Source organism: Anolis sagrei, chromosome 4, assembly GCF_037176765.1.
Source record: "Anolis sagrei isolate rAnoSag1 chromosome 4, rAnoSag1.mat, whole genome shotgun sequence".
NCBI lineage: Eukaryota > Metazoa > Chordata > Lepidosauria > Squamata > Dactyloidae > Anolis > Anolis sagrei.
Window position 1 is genome coordinate 207,859,371 of NC_090024.1, and position 15,976 is coordinate 207,875,346.

The 15,976-nt window shown below is 43.5% G+C and overlaps 1 protein-coding gene across 3 annotated transcripts in view; it reads left to right on the top strand.

Moving 5' to 3' along the window:
* The first annotated feature begins 6,475 nt into the window (after positions 1 to 6,475).
* MTCL2 (microtubule crosslinking factor 2) overlaps positions 6,476 to 15,976 on the top strand; it is a 94,829-nt gene continuing 85,328 nt past the window's right edge. For 2 of the 3 annotated variants that reach the window (XM_060772372.2, XM_067468141.1), the window contains exon 1: positions 6,477 to 7,231. In XM_060772372.2, coding sequence (XP_060628355.2) covers positions 6,581 to 7,231 — 651 coding nt within the window. In that variant the 5' untranslated portion in view covers positions 6,477 to 6,580. Of the gene's footprint in view, positions 7,232 to 15,976 lie in introns of all 3 variants that reach the window. The other variant, XM_067468142.1, reaches the window with a different exon arrangement.

Here is a 15,976-nt window from a genome sequence, read left to right on the forward strand (position 1 = left end):
GGATGGTCCTTGGGGGGTCTCTTCCAGTTCTAGGATATCAGGAGTAGGCAATATGGGGCTTAATGGATACTCTTTTTCTCTCCCATCCACCATCTCATCCTGACCAAGGCTAACCTTTTTGGGATCCAAATGTTTTCCATCTTTCCTTCACTTTCTGCCTTGAAAAGAGAAGAGGAAGGGAAGGGCAGCGAGGGGACTTGGGGAGAACCCTCTCTCTCCCTCCCAGCCAACCCAACCCACTCCGGCCCGCCATGCAATCCCCAAGTTAGAGCGTTTGCCCATGCCTGTCTTATACACATAGCCTTTTTTTGCATGAAACAAAGTGTGTGTATACTGAACCATCAGAAAAGCAAAGGTATCACTACCTTTGCCACCCATATAGACAGTTTTGGATTTTGGTGTATTTTAGATTTCAGAGATCCAGATAAGGGATGTATAAATTTAGCACAGTGAGGATGGAGTGATTTTGATGCTTCTGTTGTTGATCTATCTGAAGCCAGAAGTCTTTGCTGACTTATTCCATCACAAAAGATCCACCAGGAAATTCAGATCTACCTTCTATTCATCTCTGGTTTTCTTAGGAAATATGTGATTGAAGTTGATTCTGCTTGGGCTTTAACTCACTAGGTGGCATTGTGAAACACATTATCTCTCAGCTTCAGACTCCCATGTGTAATATAATTGGGGCATCATAATAATGACCGACTTTGTGGGTTTGATGTAAGGATTACCGAGATGCATTTAAAATGCCTTTCTTCAGGGAAAGGTCTGTTGAAACTACTGAAGGAAAAAGCCCCAAGGAGCTCCGTTCTCCGTGTCCTGCTGCTGTGTAGCTGGCCCTTGAACTAATTATTGCAATAAACATCTTTAGATTTGTAATATTAATTATTTTCCCTTTCTTTTATACTCAGCTTGATGCAAGACTGGCTTAGGAAAGGCTAGAAGGCAGATTTGCATCATGATCATAAAGGGCAATACTGGGAGCCCGAGGAAGGATGTGTATGGAAAAGAATTAGCACAATGGGCTCTGTTTCTTATGCTTTAATATTCCACTACTTTAAGAAATTAAAATATAATGAAGGCTGTTTTCTTCCTCAGAAACAAAGGCTGCCTGTGTTGTGTTACTCATGTATCTCCATCCGCTTCCAAATTTTCTGAACTCTTCTGCTGTTCATATGGAAGGCTCAATCTTGCAATTTCTATATCATGTTGTATGTTTTAATTGTATTGCCTTTTAAGTATGAGCTGCTTAGGGAAGCGATATCAGTCCTATCACACTACAGTGTTGTAGCACTTTTATTCCAGTTTAATTGCCATGGCAACATCTGAGGAAAACATGTGTTTGTAGTTTTGTGAGGCCTAAGAGCTCCCTGGGTGACAATCCTAAAGGCGCTTCCATAAACTGAAAATCCCACATTTTATACAATGTTGCCATGACAGTTAAAGTGGCATAATAATGCTGCAACGGTGTAGTGTGATAGGGCCTAACGTGTTTGGCCTCAAGTATGTTTGGGGTGGATCTGTTCCAGGCATGGGAAAACTTGGGCCCTCCAGGTGTTTTGGACTTCAACTCCCTTAATTCCTAACAGTCTCAGGCCCCTTCCTTTTCCCCCTCAGCTGCTTAAGTATTATTTATTGTCATTCTCCTTCATGAATGCACTAGAGGATTGGGGGTGGGGAGTTCCTGAGGTAACATTTTGGTGAATGGATTCCTATTATTATTATCGTCATTATCATTATCTCCACTGGGACCACCTTTACTGGATTGTGCCAGAGTCTTTGCAGTTCGATCTTTAAATCCTCATAAATAATAATAATAATAATAATCATAATAATCATCCTTTATTGTTGTTCTCCTCCATGTCCCAAGAGTGTGCTCAGGGATTTAATGTTTTGGTGAATGGATTCCTATTATTATTATTATTATTATTATTATTATTATTCATTGTTGTTCTCCATGTTCCAAGAGTGAGCTCAGGGATGAAGGGGAAAAGGAGCCTCTGAGGCAATATTTTATTTTATTATATATATATATATATATATATATATATATATATATATATATGATATTATTATATTGTTATTATAGGGTATTTATTTCATTTCATTTCAAATATTTGTACTCTGCCCTTCTCAACCTCCAGGAGGGCACTCAGGGCAGCTTACAGCCGGCAACGATTCGATGCCCCTATATACACATAATAAAAACACAATAATTAAATATAAATAAAACATTAAATCAATTCAATTTTAAAAAAATAACTGTTTAAAATATTACACTCTGGTGGCCTAATCTAAGCCGAATTCTGTGACCAGAGACTCTATCAGAAACTTGTCCATAGTCCATTTCCATAGCAAATTGTTATCATTACCATTGTCATTGTCAGTGTGTTACCCGAAGGCCTGGTCCCACAATCATGTTTTTAATTTCTTTCTGAAGGAAAGGAAGGATGTGGATAAACTAATTTCGCTGGGGAGTGAATTCCACAGGTGGGGGGCCACCACTGAGAAGGCCCTGTCCCTCGTCTCTGCCAAGCACGTTTGCGACAGAGGCGGGGCGAGATCTTAAACTCCAAGGTGGGATGTAGAGGGAGATACATTCGGACAGGTACGCTGGGCAGAACCGTATAGGGCTTTATAGGTCAAGACCAGCACTTTGAATTGTGCTTGGAATTGAACTGGTAGCCGGAGTTGCTGACATAACAGGGGGGTGGTATGCTCCCTGTATGATGCTCCTGTGAGCAATCTAGCTGCTGCCTGTTAGGTAGGTTATTATATTATATTATATTATATTATAATTATTATATTGTTATTATTGTTGTTGTTCATTCGTTCAGTCGTTTCCGATGCTTCGTGACCTCATGAGCTCCCTGTCGGCCGTCATCACCCCCAGCTCCTTCAAGGTCAATCCAGTCACTTCAAGGATACCATCCATCCATCTAGCTCTTGGTCGGCCCCTCTGCCTTTTTCCTTCCATTTTTCCCAGCATAATTGTCTTCTCTAAGCTTTCCTGTCTCCTCATTATGTGGCCAAAGTACTTAATCTTTGGTTCTACTATCCTTCCCTCCAATCAGCAGTCGGGCTTTATTTCCTGACTGGCTGGATCTTCTGGTGGCCCCAGGCGCTCTCAGAACTTTCCTCCAACACCACAAGAATTATTGACAACTGGGAAATAGAGGGAGAAAACATGGAGGCAGTGACAGACTTTGTATTTCTAGGTCAAAGATTACTGCAGATGCAGACTGCAACCAGGAAATCAGGAGACACTTACTTCTTGGAAGGAGAGCAATGTCCAATATCGATAAAATAGTGAAGAGTAGAGACATCACACTGGCAATGAAGATCTGCATAGTTGAAGCAATGGTATTCCCCATAGTCACCTATGGATGTGAGAGTTGGACCATAGGGAAGGCTGAGCGAAGGAAGATAGATGCTTTTGAACTGTGGTGTTGGAGGAAAGTTCTGAGAGTGCCATGGACCATAAGAAGATCCAACCAGTCCATACTTCAGGAAATAAAGCCTGACTGGTCATTGGAGGGAAGGATAGTAGAGGCCAAGATGAAGTACTTTGGCCACATCATGAGGAGACTGGAAAGCTTAGAAAAGACAATTGTGCTGGGGAAAATGGAAGGAAAAAGGAAGAGGGGCTGACCAAGGGCAAGATGGATGGATGGCATCCTTGAAGTGACTGGATTGACCTTGAAGGAACTGGGGGTGGCGATGGCCGACAGGGAGTTCTGGCGTGGGCTGGTCCATGAGGTCACGAAGAGTCAGAAACGACTGAACAAATGAACAACAACAATTATATTACTGTTACTAGCCGTCCCTTGCCACACGTTGCTGTAGCCCACATGGGGGTTCTGTGTGGGAGGTATGGCCCAATTCTATCGTTGATGGGGTTCAGAATGCTCTGTGATTGTAGGTGAACTATAAATCCCAGCACCTACAACTCTCAAATGTCAAGACTCTTATTTTCCCCAAACTCCAGCAGTGTTCACATTTGGGCATATTGAGTATTCGTGTAGAGTTTGGTCCAGATCCATCATTGTTCGAATCCACAGTGATCTCTGGATGTAGGTGAACTACAACTCCAAAACCAAAGGACACTTCCCACCAAACCCTTCCAGTATTTTCTGTTGATCATGGGAAAACTGTGTGCCAAGTTTGGCCCAATTCCATCATTGAGTTCAGAATGCTCTTTGATTGTAGGTAAACTATAAATCCCAGCAACGACAATTCCCAAATGACAAAATCAATTTTTTTGAGTGGAGGACATTGTTAAGTGTCTTGTGTCTAAATTTGGTGTCAATTCCCCCAGTGGTTTTTGAGTTCTGATGGCATCACAAACGAACATTACATTTTTATTTATATAGAAGATTGTTATTATTATATTACTGTTATTATAGGGTAGGCAATGCATGGAAGTGGAAGAAGACAACAGAATAGGAAGGACAAGAGACCTCTTCCAGAAAATTAGAAACATTGGAGGTAAATTTCAGGCAAAAATTGGTATGATAAGAAACAAAGATGGCAGGGACCTAACAGAAGCTGAAGAGATCAAGAGAAGGTGGCGAGACTATACAGAAGATCTGTATACGAAGGATAACAATATCGAGGATAGCTTTGACGGTGTGGTGAATGAATTAGAACCAGACATCCTGAGGAGTGAGGTTGAATGGGCCTTAAGAAGCATTGCTAACAACAAGGCAGCAGGAGATGATGGGATCCCAGCTGAACTGTTTAAAATCTTAAAAGATGATGCTGTCAAGGTGATGCATGCCATTTGCCAGCAAATATGGAAAACACAAGAATGGCCATCAGACTGGAAAAAATCAACTTATATCCCCATACCAAAAAAGGGAAATGCGAAAGACTGCTCAAACTTCCGTACAGTGGCCCTTATTTCTCATGCCAGTAAGATAATGCTCAAGATCCTGCAAGGAAGACTCCAGCAATACATGGAGCGAGAGTTGCCAGATGTTCAAGCTGGGTTTAGAAAAGGCAGAGGAACGAGAGACCAGATTGCCAATATCCGCTGGATAATGGAGAAAGGCAGGGAGTTTCAGAAAAACATCTACTTCTGCTTCATTGACTATTCTAAAGCCTTTGACTGTGTGGATCATAATAAATTGTGGCAAGTTCTTAGTGGGATGGGCATCCCAAGCCACCTTGTCTCTCTCCTGAGGAATCTGTACAAGGACCAAGTAGCAACAGTCAGAACTGACCACGGAACAACAGACTGGTTCAAGATTGGGAAAAGCGTACGGCAAGGCTGCATACTCTCACCCAACCTTTTTAACTTGTATGCAGAACACATCATGCGATGTGCGGGGCTGGATGAATGCAAAGCTGGGGTGAAAATTGCTGGAAGAAACATTAACAACCTCAGATATGCAGATGACACCACTCTGATGGCCGAAAGCGAGGAGGAGCTGAGGAGCCTTCTAATCAAGGTGAAAGAAGAAAGCGCAAAAGCCGGGTTGCAGCTAAACGTCAAAAAAACCAAGATTATGGCAACAAGAATGATTGACAACTGGAAAATAGAGGGAGAAACCGTGGAGGCCGTGACAGACTTTGTATTTCTAGGTGCAAAGATTACTGCAGATGCAGACTGTAGCCAGGAAATCAGAAGACGCTTACTTCTTGGGAGGAGAGCAATGTCCAGTCTCGATAAAATAGTGAAGAGTAGAGACACCAGACTGGCAACAAAGATCCGCCTAGTCAAAGCTATGGTATTCCCTGTAGTAACCTACGGATGTGAGAGCTGGACCTTAGGGAAGGCTGAGCGAAGGAAGATCGATGCTTTTGAGCTATGGTGCTGGAGGAAAGTGCTGAGAGTGCCTTGGACTGTGAGAAGATCCAACCAGTCCATCCTCCAGGAAATAAAGCCCGACTGCTCACTGGAGGGAAAGATACTAGAGATAAAGTTGAAGTACTTTGGCCACATCATGAGGAGACAGCAAAGCCTAGAGAAGACAATAATGCTGGGGAAAGTGGAAGGCAAAAGGAAGAGGGGCCGACCAAGAGCAAGATGGATGGATGGCATCCTTGAAGTGACTGGACTGACCTTGAGGGAGCTGGGGGTGGTAACGGCCGACAGGGAGCTCTGGCGTAGGCTGGTCCATGAGGTCACGAAGAGTCGGAGACGACTGAACGAATGAACAACAACAAATGATGATGATCCTTGATGGTTGTTCTCCTGGGTGTCCCAAGAGCGCGCTCTGGGATGGGCGGGGGGGGGGAAGGAGCTGCAGGGGTGGCGCGCGCTCCCGCGCCTGCCCGCTCCTTTCTGGCGGGAGGGGGTCGCTGTTGCCTTGGGGATGATAGCCCGCGGACGCGCGCACGCGCGCGCCCACCCCTGCTGGCCCTTCTCTTCTCAATTCTCTCCGCCTTTTGTTTGCAGGGCGGGCGCGTCATTGGCGGGGCGGGGAGAGGGGCCGCGAGGAGGGCGGAGCCAGGGAGCGAGATAGAGAGAGAGGTCCTTCTCCTCCTCCTTCTTCTTCGTCGTCGCCTTGTTCGCGAGAGGAGCATCCTCGCCTTGCTCCTTCCTCTCCTCGGCGGCGGGCATGCAGTGAGAGCCATGGCCGCGGCGTCGCCTCCATCCGAGGCGGACCCCCCTCCTTCTCCCCCTCCCCCTCCGCCGGAGAAGAAGCGGCTGCAGCGGGCGCCCTCTCCGGCCCGGCCCAAGGAAATCCCCGGCTGGTCGCTGGCCAAGACCCGACGCGGCTCCCCGGCCGCCTTCTCCGCCAGGCTGGGCTCCGCGAGGAGGGCGTCGGGCTCCAAAGAAGGCCGCGGGGACAAGAAGGGCAGGGCGGTGGGAGCCGGGGCCGGGGCGTCTCCCTCGGGGGCGGCGCGGGGCGGCGGGAAGGCCAGGGCCAAAGGGAGGAGCCGCCTGGCCGCCGAGGGCGCCTCTCCCGTCGGGAAGGGGCCTCGCCCGCCTCCGCCGCCGCCCAGCCTCTCCGACAGCAGCAGCAGCAGCTCCGAAGGCTCGGAATGCAGCGGCTGCGAGGAGGCCAAGCTGCGCTCGCTGCTCAAAAGAGGAGGAGGAGGGAGCCCCGAGGCCCCTCCGCCCAGCGCCTCCCCGCCGCCCGAGGACTGCTCTTCCTCGCTGGCCAGCAGCCGGCTGCCCCTCAGCGCCTCGCTCGCCTTCTCCGACCTCACCGAGGAGATGCTCGACGCCGGCGCCGCCCGGGAGATGGAGGAGCTGCGCGCAGAGAACGACTACCTCAAGGTGGGATAGGGAGAGGGGTGTGTGTGTGTAGACCTTGGACTTCAACTCCCATCATTCCTAGCAGCCTCAGGCCCCTTCCTTTCCTTTTCCCCCTCAGCCACTTCAGCGTGTTAGAATGTTGAGGCTGGCCAATCAGAAACCATATGCAAATTAACAGGTCGAGATACCTCATGCATGGGCCAACTTGGGCCTTCTCTCCAGGTGTTTTGGACTTCAACTCCCACCATTCCTAACAGCCTCAGGCCCCTTCCTTTTCCCCCTCAGCCGCTTAAGCGGCTGAGGGGGAAAAGGAAGGGGCCTGAGGCTGTTAGGAATGGTGGGAGTTGAAGTCCAAAACACCAGGAGGTTTGAATTTGGCCCTTGCCTGCTGCAATTGACAAAATAGCACTTCAGCACCCCACTCCATCCTGTGGGTTTGACCAGCCAACCAATCTGTTTTGGAAGGTTTTCATGGCCAGAATCACTGGATTGCTGTGCATTTTCCAGGCTGTATGGCCCATCTTGGAGCCCCCCTGGTGGCACCGGGTTAAATCGCTGAGCTGCTGAACTTGCTTACCGAAAGATCACAGGTTTGAATCCAGGGAGCGTCGTGAGCTCGTGCTGTTAGGTCTAGCTTCTGCCAACCTAGTTAGGCCCAGCTTCTGCCAACCTAGTGCAAATATGAGTAGATCAATAGGTACCACTCTGGCGGGAAGGTAACGCCACTCCATGCTGTCATGCTGGCCACATGACTTTGGAGGTGCCGTCTCTTTGACTTAGAAATGGAGATGAGCACCAAACCCCAGAGTCTGACACGACTGTGCTTAATAATAATAATAATAATAGTAATAAAATTTATTTATACCCCACCATCTCCCTAATGGGGACTCGGGGTGGCTAATATGAGGCCGAGCCCAAAAATAATACAACGAAATAAGATACAAAACAAAAGAAAATGAAACATATTAAAATCCATAATGTAACAAAATAAAATAGATAGTGCAAAATTATAGATAGTGCAAAAATAGATAGTGCAAAAATAATAAAATCAATCACAAAGGGTGGGCCAAATGTGCAAGATAATGTTAAAAATGTTAAAACACTGGGTGAGATAGGAAATAGAAAAGTATCAGGGAAAAACTTTTACTATGGCCATCTTCCAGAAGCATTATCTCCTGGCATTTCGCCCACATCTGTGGCAAGCATCCTCAGAGGTTGATGGCTCTGTTGGAAACTAGGCAAATGAGGTTTATATATATATGTGTAATAATGTCCAGGGTGGGAAAAAGAACTCTTGCCTGTTAGAGGCAGGTGTGAATGTTGCAGTTGGCCACCTTGATTAGCATTCAATGGCCTTACAGCTTCTCAGCCTGTCTGGTTGCTGCCTGGGAGGATTCTTTGCTGGGAGGTGTGGACAAGTCTACATAGGGCCCACAAAACACAGCATTGCCCAAACACGAATCAAGGAACATGAAAGGCACTGCAGACTACTTCAACCAGAGAAGTCAGCCATAGCAGGACACCTGATGAACCAACCTGGACACAGCATATTATTAGAGAACACAGAAATGCTGGACCACTTTCACAACCACCATGCCAGACTACACAGAGAAGCCATTGAAATCCACAAGCATGTGGACAATTTCATCAGAAAGGAAGAAACTATGAAAATGAACAAAGTCTGGATACCAGTATTAAAAAAACCTCTAAAATCAGGACAGTAAATAAAGAGGAACACTCAAACAACAGGGGATTTACAGACAGGAAACAATCAGGGCCAGCTAATCACTTCCTAATAAAGGATTCCCCCGGGCAGCAATGAGCCGGGCTTTGAAGCTGCAAGGCCATTAAATGGCCAACTGCAACATTCACATTTGCCTCCAGCAGGCAAGAGTTCTTTCGCCCACCCTACTTCAGGACATTCCACAAGTATATACACCTCACTTGCCTAGTTTTCAACAGACCCTTCAACCTCTGAGGATGCCTGACACAGATGTGGGTGAAACGTCTGGAGAGAATGCTCCTGGAACATGGCCATACATCCTGGAAAGCTCACAGCAACCCAATCTGCCCGCTTCTTAACTAGCTTCTTTTTGAGAATGTCTCTGGGAATCTTGTCAAAGATCCAGTTAACCAGCCAAACCCAAAGGGTGCTTCCTGATGGAGCGGAGGAGCTGGAGGGCTCTCTCCTTGACCCAGTGCTATTCAATATCTTAATCAGTGATGTCGATAATGGAATAAAAGGCATGCTCATCATCATATCTGGAGATGACACCAAGTTAGGAGGGATCAGTTGTGTTGTTCCAAAGACTAGGCCACAGTGTGCAAGGAGGGAGATTCCACAGATGACAGGATCAGAATCCAAAATGACTTTATAGAACTGAACCAAAATTAGAACCACGAATTGGAACAGAAGAAATGAAATGCACAGATATAGGGTGGGAGAAACCTGGCTGGAAAACTGTACACATGAAAGGGGTTTAGGAGTCTTGGTAGACCACAAGCGGAACATGATTCAACCGTGTGATGTGGCAGCTAAAAAAACCCAATTTAATTCAGTAGTGTCCAGTTCTGGGCACCACAATTCAAGAGGGATATAGACAGGTTGTAATGGGTCCAATGAAGGGTGACCAAAATGATCAAACATTTGGAAGCCAAGCCTTGTGAGAAGTGTCTGAGGGAGCTGGGTATGTTTCATTTTGGGGAAGAGAAGGTTATGAAGGGACATGATAGTCATGTTTTAATATTTGAATAGATGTCATATTGAGGAGGGGACAAGCTTGTGTTGTTCCAAAGACAAGGCCACAGTGGACTCAAGAAAAGAGATTCTACCTAAATATTAGGAAGAACTTCCTGACAGTAAGAGCTGTTTGGCAGTGGAATATGTTGCCCAGGAGTGTGGTGGAGTCTCCTTCTCTGGAGGGTTTTAAACAGAGGCTAGGTAGCTATGTGACGGGTGCTTTGATTGTATATTCCTGCATGGTAGGAGGTTGGACTGGATAGCACTTGGGGTCTCTTCCAACTCTATGATTCTTTGAATCTGGGATGGAGACCTTTGTGGCAGCAAGTGGGGCGTTGATGCATTTCCACCAAAAAATAGTACTGCCTTCCGTCTGGTTTTTTGCAGCTCCAAGCAACAGGTTCTCTCTTGCCAACTCCCATTCTCTCTAGATTAAGCTCCAGGCTTCTTAGAATAATGGCTCTGGCACCTGGCTTGGGTGTGAACTCCCTCCAAAACAAGTCCCACGGGGTGAATTTTGAGTGCTTTATCCCCTTCTCCCATGTTGGCAAACAGATGTCTTTCAATCACCTAAAACATTGAGCTCAATTCTGTAGTAAATACAGCATTGTTAGCACTTGCCCTTCAGGAACACGTTACTCTGCATACAAAATTATCTTATTTCAGTTCTGCCCCAAGATATTTTGCTTCCTGAAGAAGAGCAAAATATTAATATTAAGACTAATAATTTGCTGTACCATTTGAATGTCAATCCCTGCTTCTGGCCATTTTGCTTGAGCACACTGTAAGGTTGGCACTGCCTCCCCTTTTCAAGAAATGCCCACAAAATCACATGGGTCAAATAAGTTGCATTCCTTACCAAGGACCTGTTGGCACTGAGAATTTTTGAGTGTTTTCTTGCAATAGATTCTACTGTTGTAACCAATGATATCTCCTTCATAACATCTTCAGGATTTTGGTCAGTTAACTCAGGGACTGCCTGTACACAGTTTATTTTTGATGACGACTGACCACTGTAATTATATGATTGTATTTTGCTGTTTTAATGTTTTAGTGTGATTTAGAATATGATGTTTTAATGACTGTTTGTAATATTGATGTTGGAAACCGGCCTGAGTCCCTCGAACGGAGGTGAGAAGACCAATATACAAAACTGATAAATAAATAAATAAATAAATAAATGAAACAATGTAAAAAAACCTCCCCACTTATAAGCCAGATACAGGTCTTAAATGGTAACAAGCCCAGTCCTCAGTGGTTGTTCAATTCCTAGAAACCTACATCAATAAAAACACATTTTATCATAAAATGCCAGTAATTCACATTCATTTGCTTTGTGGGAAACACAGGTGTCTTTAAGGAAGATTTCCTCCCTCGACCAGAATTGTGTCCTAGGAACAGATGCTCTGTAATATAGATTTCTTCTCTGTCCTAGGAACAAATGGGAAAGATCATATGTAAGGAGGTCTCGCATCACTAGAATACGCTCCTTGCATCACAGAGGCCAAGCATATAGAATCAGATACCACATAGTGACACAAGACCCTCTTTCTTTAGTATAGAAAACTGCCAGGGCATCGATGCTTCACATTCCCCAAGAAGATATCTGGTAACATTATAAATCCCCATGGAATACAGATCCCTCAGTGCCATCAGACAGATACATCGCAGCCAGAGATGGTATCTTCTTCTGTGAAATTGGAACCAATTCCTCTTCATCTCTGCATATATTCCAAATTCCTAGATACCAGAATAAAATTCTCAGGTGTTACCATCATGTTAAAGAACCTCAGGATTTTCCTATGTAATAAACAGTTCTATCTCCCAAGTCATCCAAGCATTTCAAGAAAGGGAGACACTAACCTTAATACCTTAATAAGCAAAACCTCTAGGGATGTTATAGACCCGCTCTTGGCAGGTTGCACATTGTTTTATCGCCTTAGGAGTCTGCTCCCCTGTGGTGTCTGTTATATTATTTAATGCCCTTCCTGATTGTACAAAGATTTTCTATAGTGTTGCTGCGTGAACACCTGGCACTAGCATGAAAAATCTGTGCAAAATATGGGGAGTTTGTAAAATAAATTGCTAGTTATGGCAAATGGAGGATGAAGCTGTACTGAAGTGGGGTGAAGGTGTAGTGCAATTTATATAGCAAGATTATCTGAGACTGAAATGCACATAATAGTGGTATATTTGTCCCAGATCTTTGATTTGTAAGATACTACAATTGACATGTGTGTATGAGTATTAATATTCTATGCCTAGGTCCCCAGATTTTTTCCTACTTCCCTTCAACCTGACTTTCTTTTGGTTTTAGAGTCCCAACTGGGCAAAACCTTTTTTGAAAAAGTGAGGAAGAGTGGACATTTGCAAGGGAAAGAAATTATTTATTTATTTATTTATTTACCATATTTATATACCGCCTTTCTCAACCTGAGGGTGACTCAGGGCAGTTTATAAATGGCACAATTCAATGCCCCCAATAACATAAAAGCAATTAAAATATTTAGCATAAATAACATCAGATAAAACAGTACAAACCAATAAAAACATAAACCCTCAGTGTCTGATTAATGCTTGGGGCATTGAAAGGGGGGTATTTTTAAGAGATAATTTATGGATGTCTTCTACAAGCACCCACTTTTTAACATGCTGAATCTTCCAGTTGCCCCTACCCTTGTTGCACTGTTTTCAATATACTGTGGCTGCAAAAACCATATTTCGACTACGGTATATATTCTTAAATAGTTTTACTTCTTGGACACTTCCCAGTTCTATATTAACATTTCCAACCTGGCAATCACTAAGACAATCTAGCACAGAGTTGCCTTTATCCTTGGCTATGAGAATTTTCAGTTTTTGGAGGTAATAAGCTTTTTTTGCAAGGTTTGATCTGGTCTCAGAAAGTTCCAGACATTTGAACTATGTATACTTTTGAGAGGGTTGGATATGTTTTACCTGTTTATCTGAACTCTTCCATAGATTAATGTGTTGTTCCTGGAACTGTACCAATCACTCTGATGTTCCTGGGTGTCCATAGGTAACTGAGACAGCGTAGTTAGATATCAACAGCAGCCACCCAATCTACATAACTACAGTATTCCTTGCCTAAAAAAACTATAGAATTCATGGAGTCATCATAAGTTGACAGGTGGCTTGAAGGTGTATGTAGACACAGTGTACATTTATTTATTTGATTTATCTCCCTCATTTCTCCTAAAACCGACACAGTATGACTCAAACAGAAGTAACTTGGAAAAAAAGGAACAGACAACAACACAGAGTATTGGGTGTTAAACACAAGTGCCTTGCTTTAAAAAAATCTATGAAATTAATCAGTTGACAGGTGACTTGAAGGTATACCACATATACACATATCATAATATTAAAACACAGTGGAATAAATTCGCATCAATAAAGGACAGTTAATCTCCTCAAAGATCCACCAGTGAAAGGACAACAGGGAAAGGGTGAAGGCTGTGAAACTACCTTGGGAGATAATTTCATAGCCAGCCTTTTCATTTTGAAAGTGCATGAAAACGTACCTATGTTCTTGAGGAAATCTTTCTATTGCGTATTTTCATTTTCTGAAATTCCTATATGGGTAGCCTTGCTGATTTAAACTCCTAAAGAGTGGTCTGAAGGAACCATTAGAGTACTGTTCTGGTGATGCAATAATATTCTTTGACAGGTATTCCTTTGGTTTCTGGAATAGGCTTGATTGGGATTCTGCTAGATTCAGTTGCTGCTTTGCTTCTTTTGCTAGTATGACTGAGTTGTGATTATGCTTTTATTTTAGAGGACAGTGTTGGCATGGCAACAGCAGTAGGTGTTTATTGAATGGCTGCTAACTCAGATGATGGATTAGGTTCCTAGCTGAAGCAGAGGTGCTTAGTGCCTCTGAGACATTTTTTTGCAGGATTGAAAACAGAGTATGTATGTATATTGCAGAAAGAAAGTCACTATAATAATCTAATGCATAAACTAGAATGTAGATGAGGATCTACTGGTGCATCTCTGCAGGATATCTGGAAATCTTTCTTGATTTCCAGTTGTTTAACAATAACAACCAGTAATAGTTTATTTTCAATCTGTTAAATTAGTATTTTGAAATTAAGAAAGTGGGAGCAGGGAAAGGGATTTTTGGATGAAACAACTGAGCTCAGTTGTGACACATTGGAAAAATTCTCTCAGCAAAGAAGATGCACTTCCATGTATTTTCAAAATGAAAAATTGGCTGTGGAGCTTCCTTTCAAGTGTGAGAAGTTCTTGGCCTGAGCGACATCCTGCTGTTCATTCTACTTGGTGTATAGCTGACTCCCCCAGCCACTGTTTTGTATTGACTGTAGAAGACGATCTAGTAAAAAAGCTCAAAGTAAATCCCAGAATTCCAAAGTCTATATGCTGTGTTTGTATTGTTCGTACTAGTTCTGTATACCAGGTCTTGGTCCCTATTCTGCCTGTAGGCATTCTGTACATTTAGAGAAATGTTGACTCCATAAAGATCAAACTTGCCCATTTTGCAGTGCAAACAATTTTTTTTCATGGCTTGAAACATGGAACACCCAGCTTTACTTTCTTCATTTTTAACATACTCCCTGTCCTAACTATTGTAAATATTTCAGTGCAAGGAGGAAAAAGAGTCAGGTCTCCCACAGAATGAGGCAACTTCATAGGGTGGCATGTTTGAAGGGTTGTGAGCCATGGCAGAAATCGAGGCTTTGATCTACCCCCTGCAGAGATGACACAATCCATGGACATCCTCACCTTGCCTTGAGGCTGGCCCTCTAACCTTTGTCCTCAATGGATTATCCTGGAGTTCAGGATTTTGAATAATATAATTCTGGTCATACTGAAATTACAGGTTTTGAGGGTGAACCCCTTACAATAATACTAGTTAGATCTGATTAGCTAGATGGGTGAACGTTTAGACTAAAGACTTCAACTGCTTATGCAGAGTTGGTTCATGCAACTCCAAATAATGTAGTTGGTTATTCCTCCCTCTCCTTTCCTTCTCATCGCTTACTAAAGGAAAATTGGCAAGAAATCAAGACTTTATTTAGACCGGCCCTTCTCAGTATTCTGATAGAAAACGGCTGCAGCAATTCAAAATTGCCATGGCAACATATCAACATTTTACACTAATCAGAAATATACAAGGACAGCTTTATTAAAAAATGAGCCATGATCCTGCCAGAGGTGAATGTGTTTATTGGTGCAATCCTTTATATTTCTACCAGGAGGTAAATTTCAAGGTACTTGGTAATAACTACCTTCTAATAACATTGTAGTCCTGTGGAATGGTGGTTGGAAACCTCCCCCGACCCATATATTTCTTTTGTTAGTATCTTAGCTCAGCCATTAACAATAAGAGGCTAGGTGAGGCCTAGGAAGCTACCCCATGGAATTCAATTTTGGTTTGCAGCCCAGGAAGCTGTTGATGGCAAACTTAGCTTGTATTTGGACTGTCATGCAAAAAGTCAAGCTATTTGTTGGCTTGTATTTGGACTGTCATGCAAAAAGTCAAACTGCGTTTGGAAAGTAAAATATTTATTTTTAAGAATTATATCCAGCATATTTTTGTTTGTTGCTGCTATTACTATAGCTAAGAATGTACTTCCTGAAATCCTTCCAGCATTGTTTCCCTCTCCATCGTTGCTACTCAAAAGTAAGGTTCATTTTGTTTAGTGGAGTATATTTCTCTGTGAGTATGGAATTATAATGCAAGTATCCTTGATGTAGCTGAAGAGATTTAAACATGTTCCTAATCTTCTCACCAACATTTTTTGGTTTTATTTATACTTCTGTCTTTCAAACTTGCCAGTTCCACATTTCTGATGTTTGTATCTTATGACAAAGGCAAATTTATCTTCCTGCTACTAATGTGTCTTCTTACTACTGTTTCTTCTTATTTATGGCCTTGGCTCTGGTCAATTTAAGTGAAATAGGGTCCCTCCTTGCAAAAAAAATCTAGTAATATCCTTGCTATCTAGGATGAGTAAGACACACTTTGCAAGAATTAATCT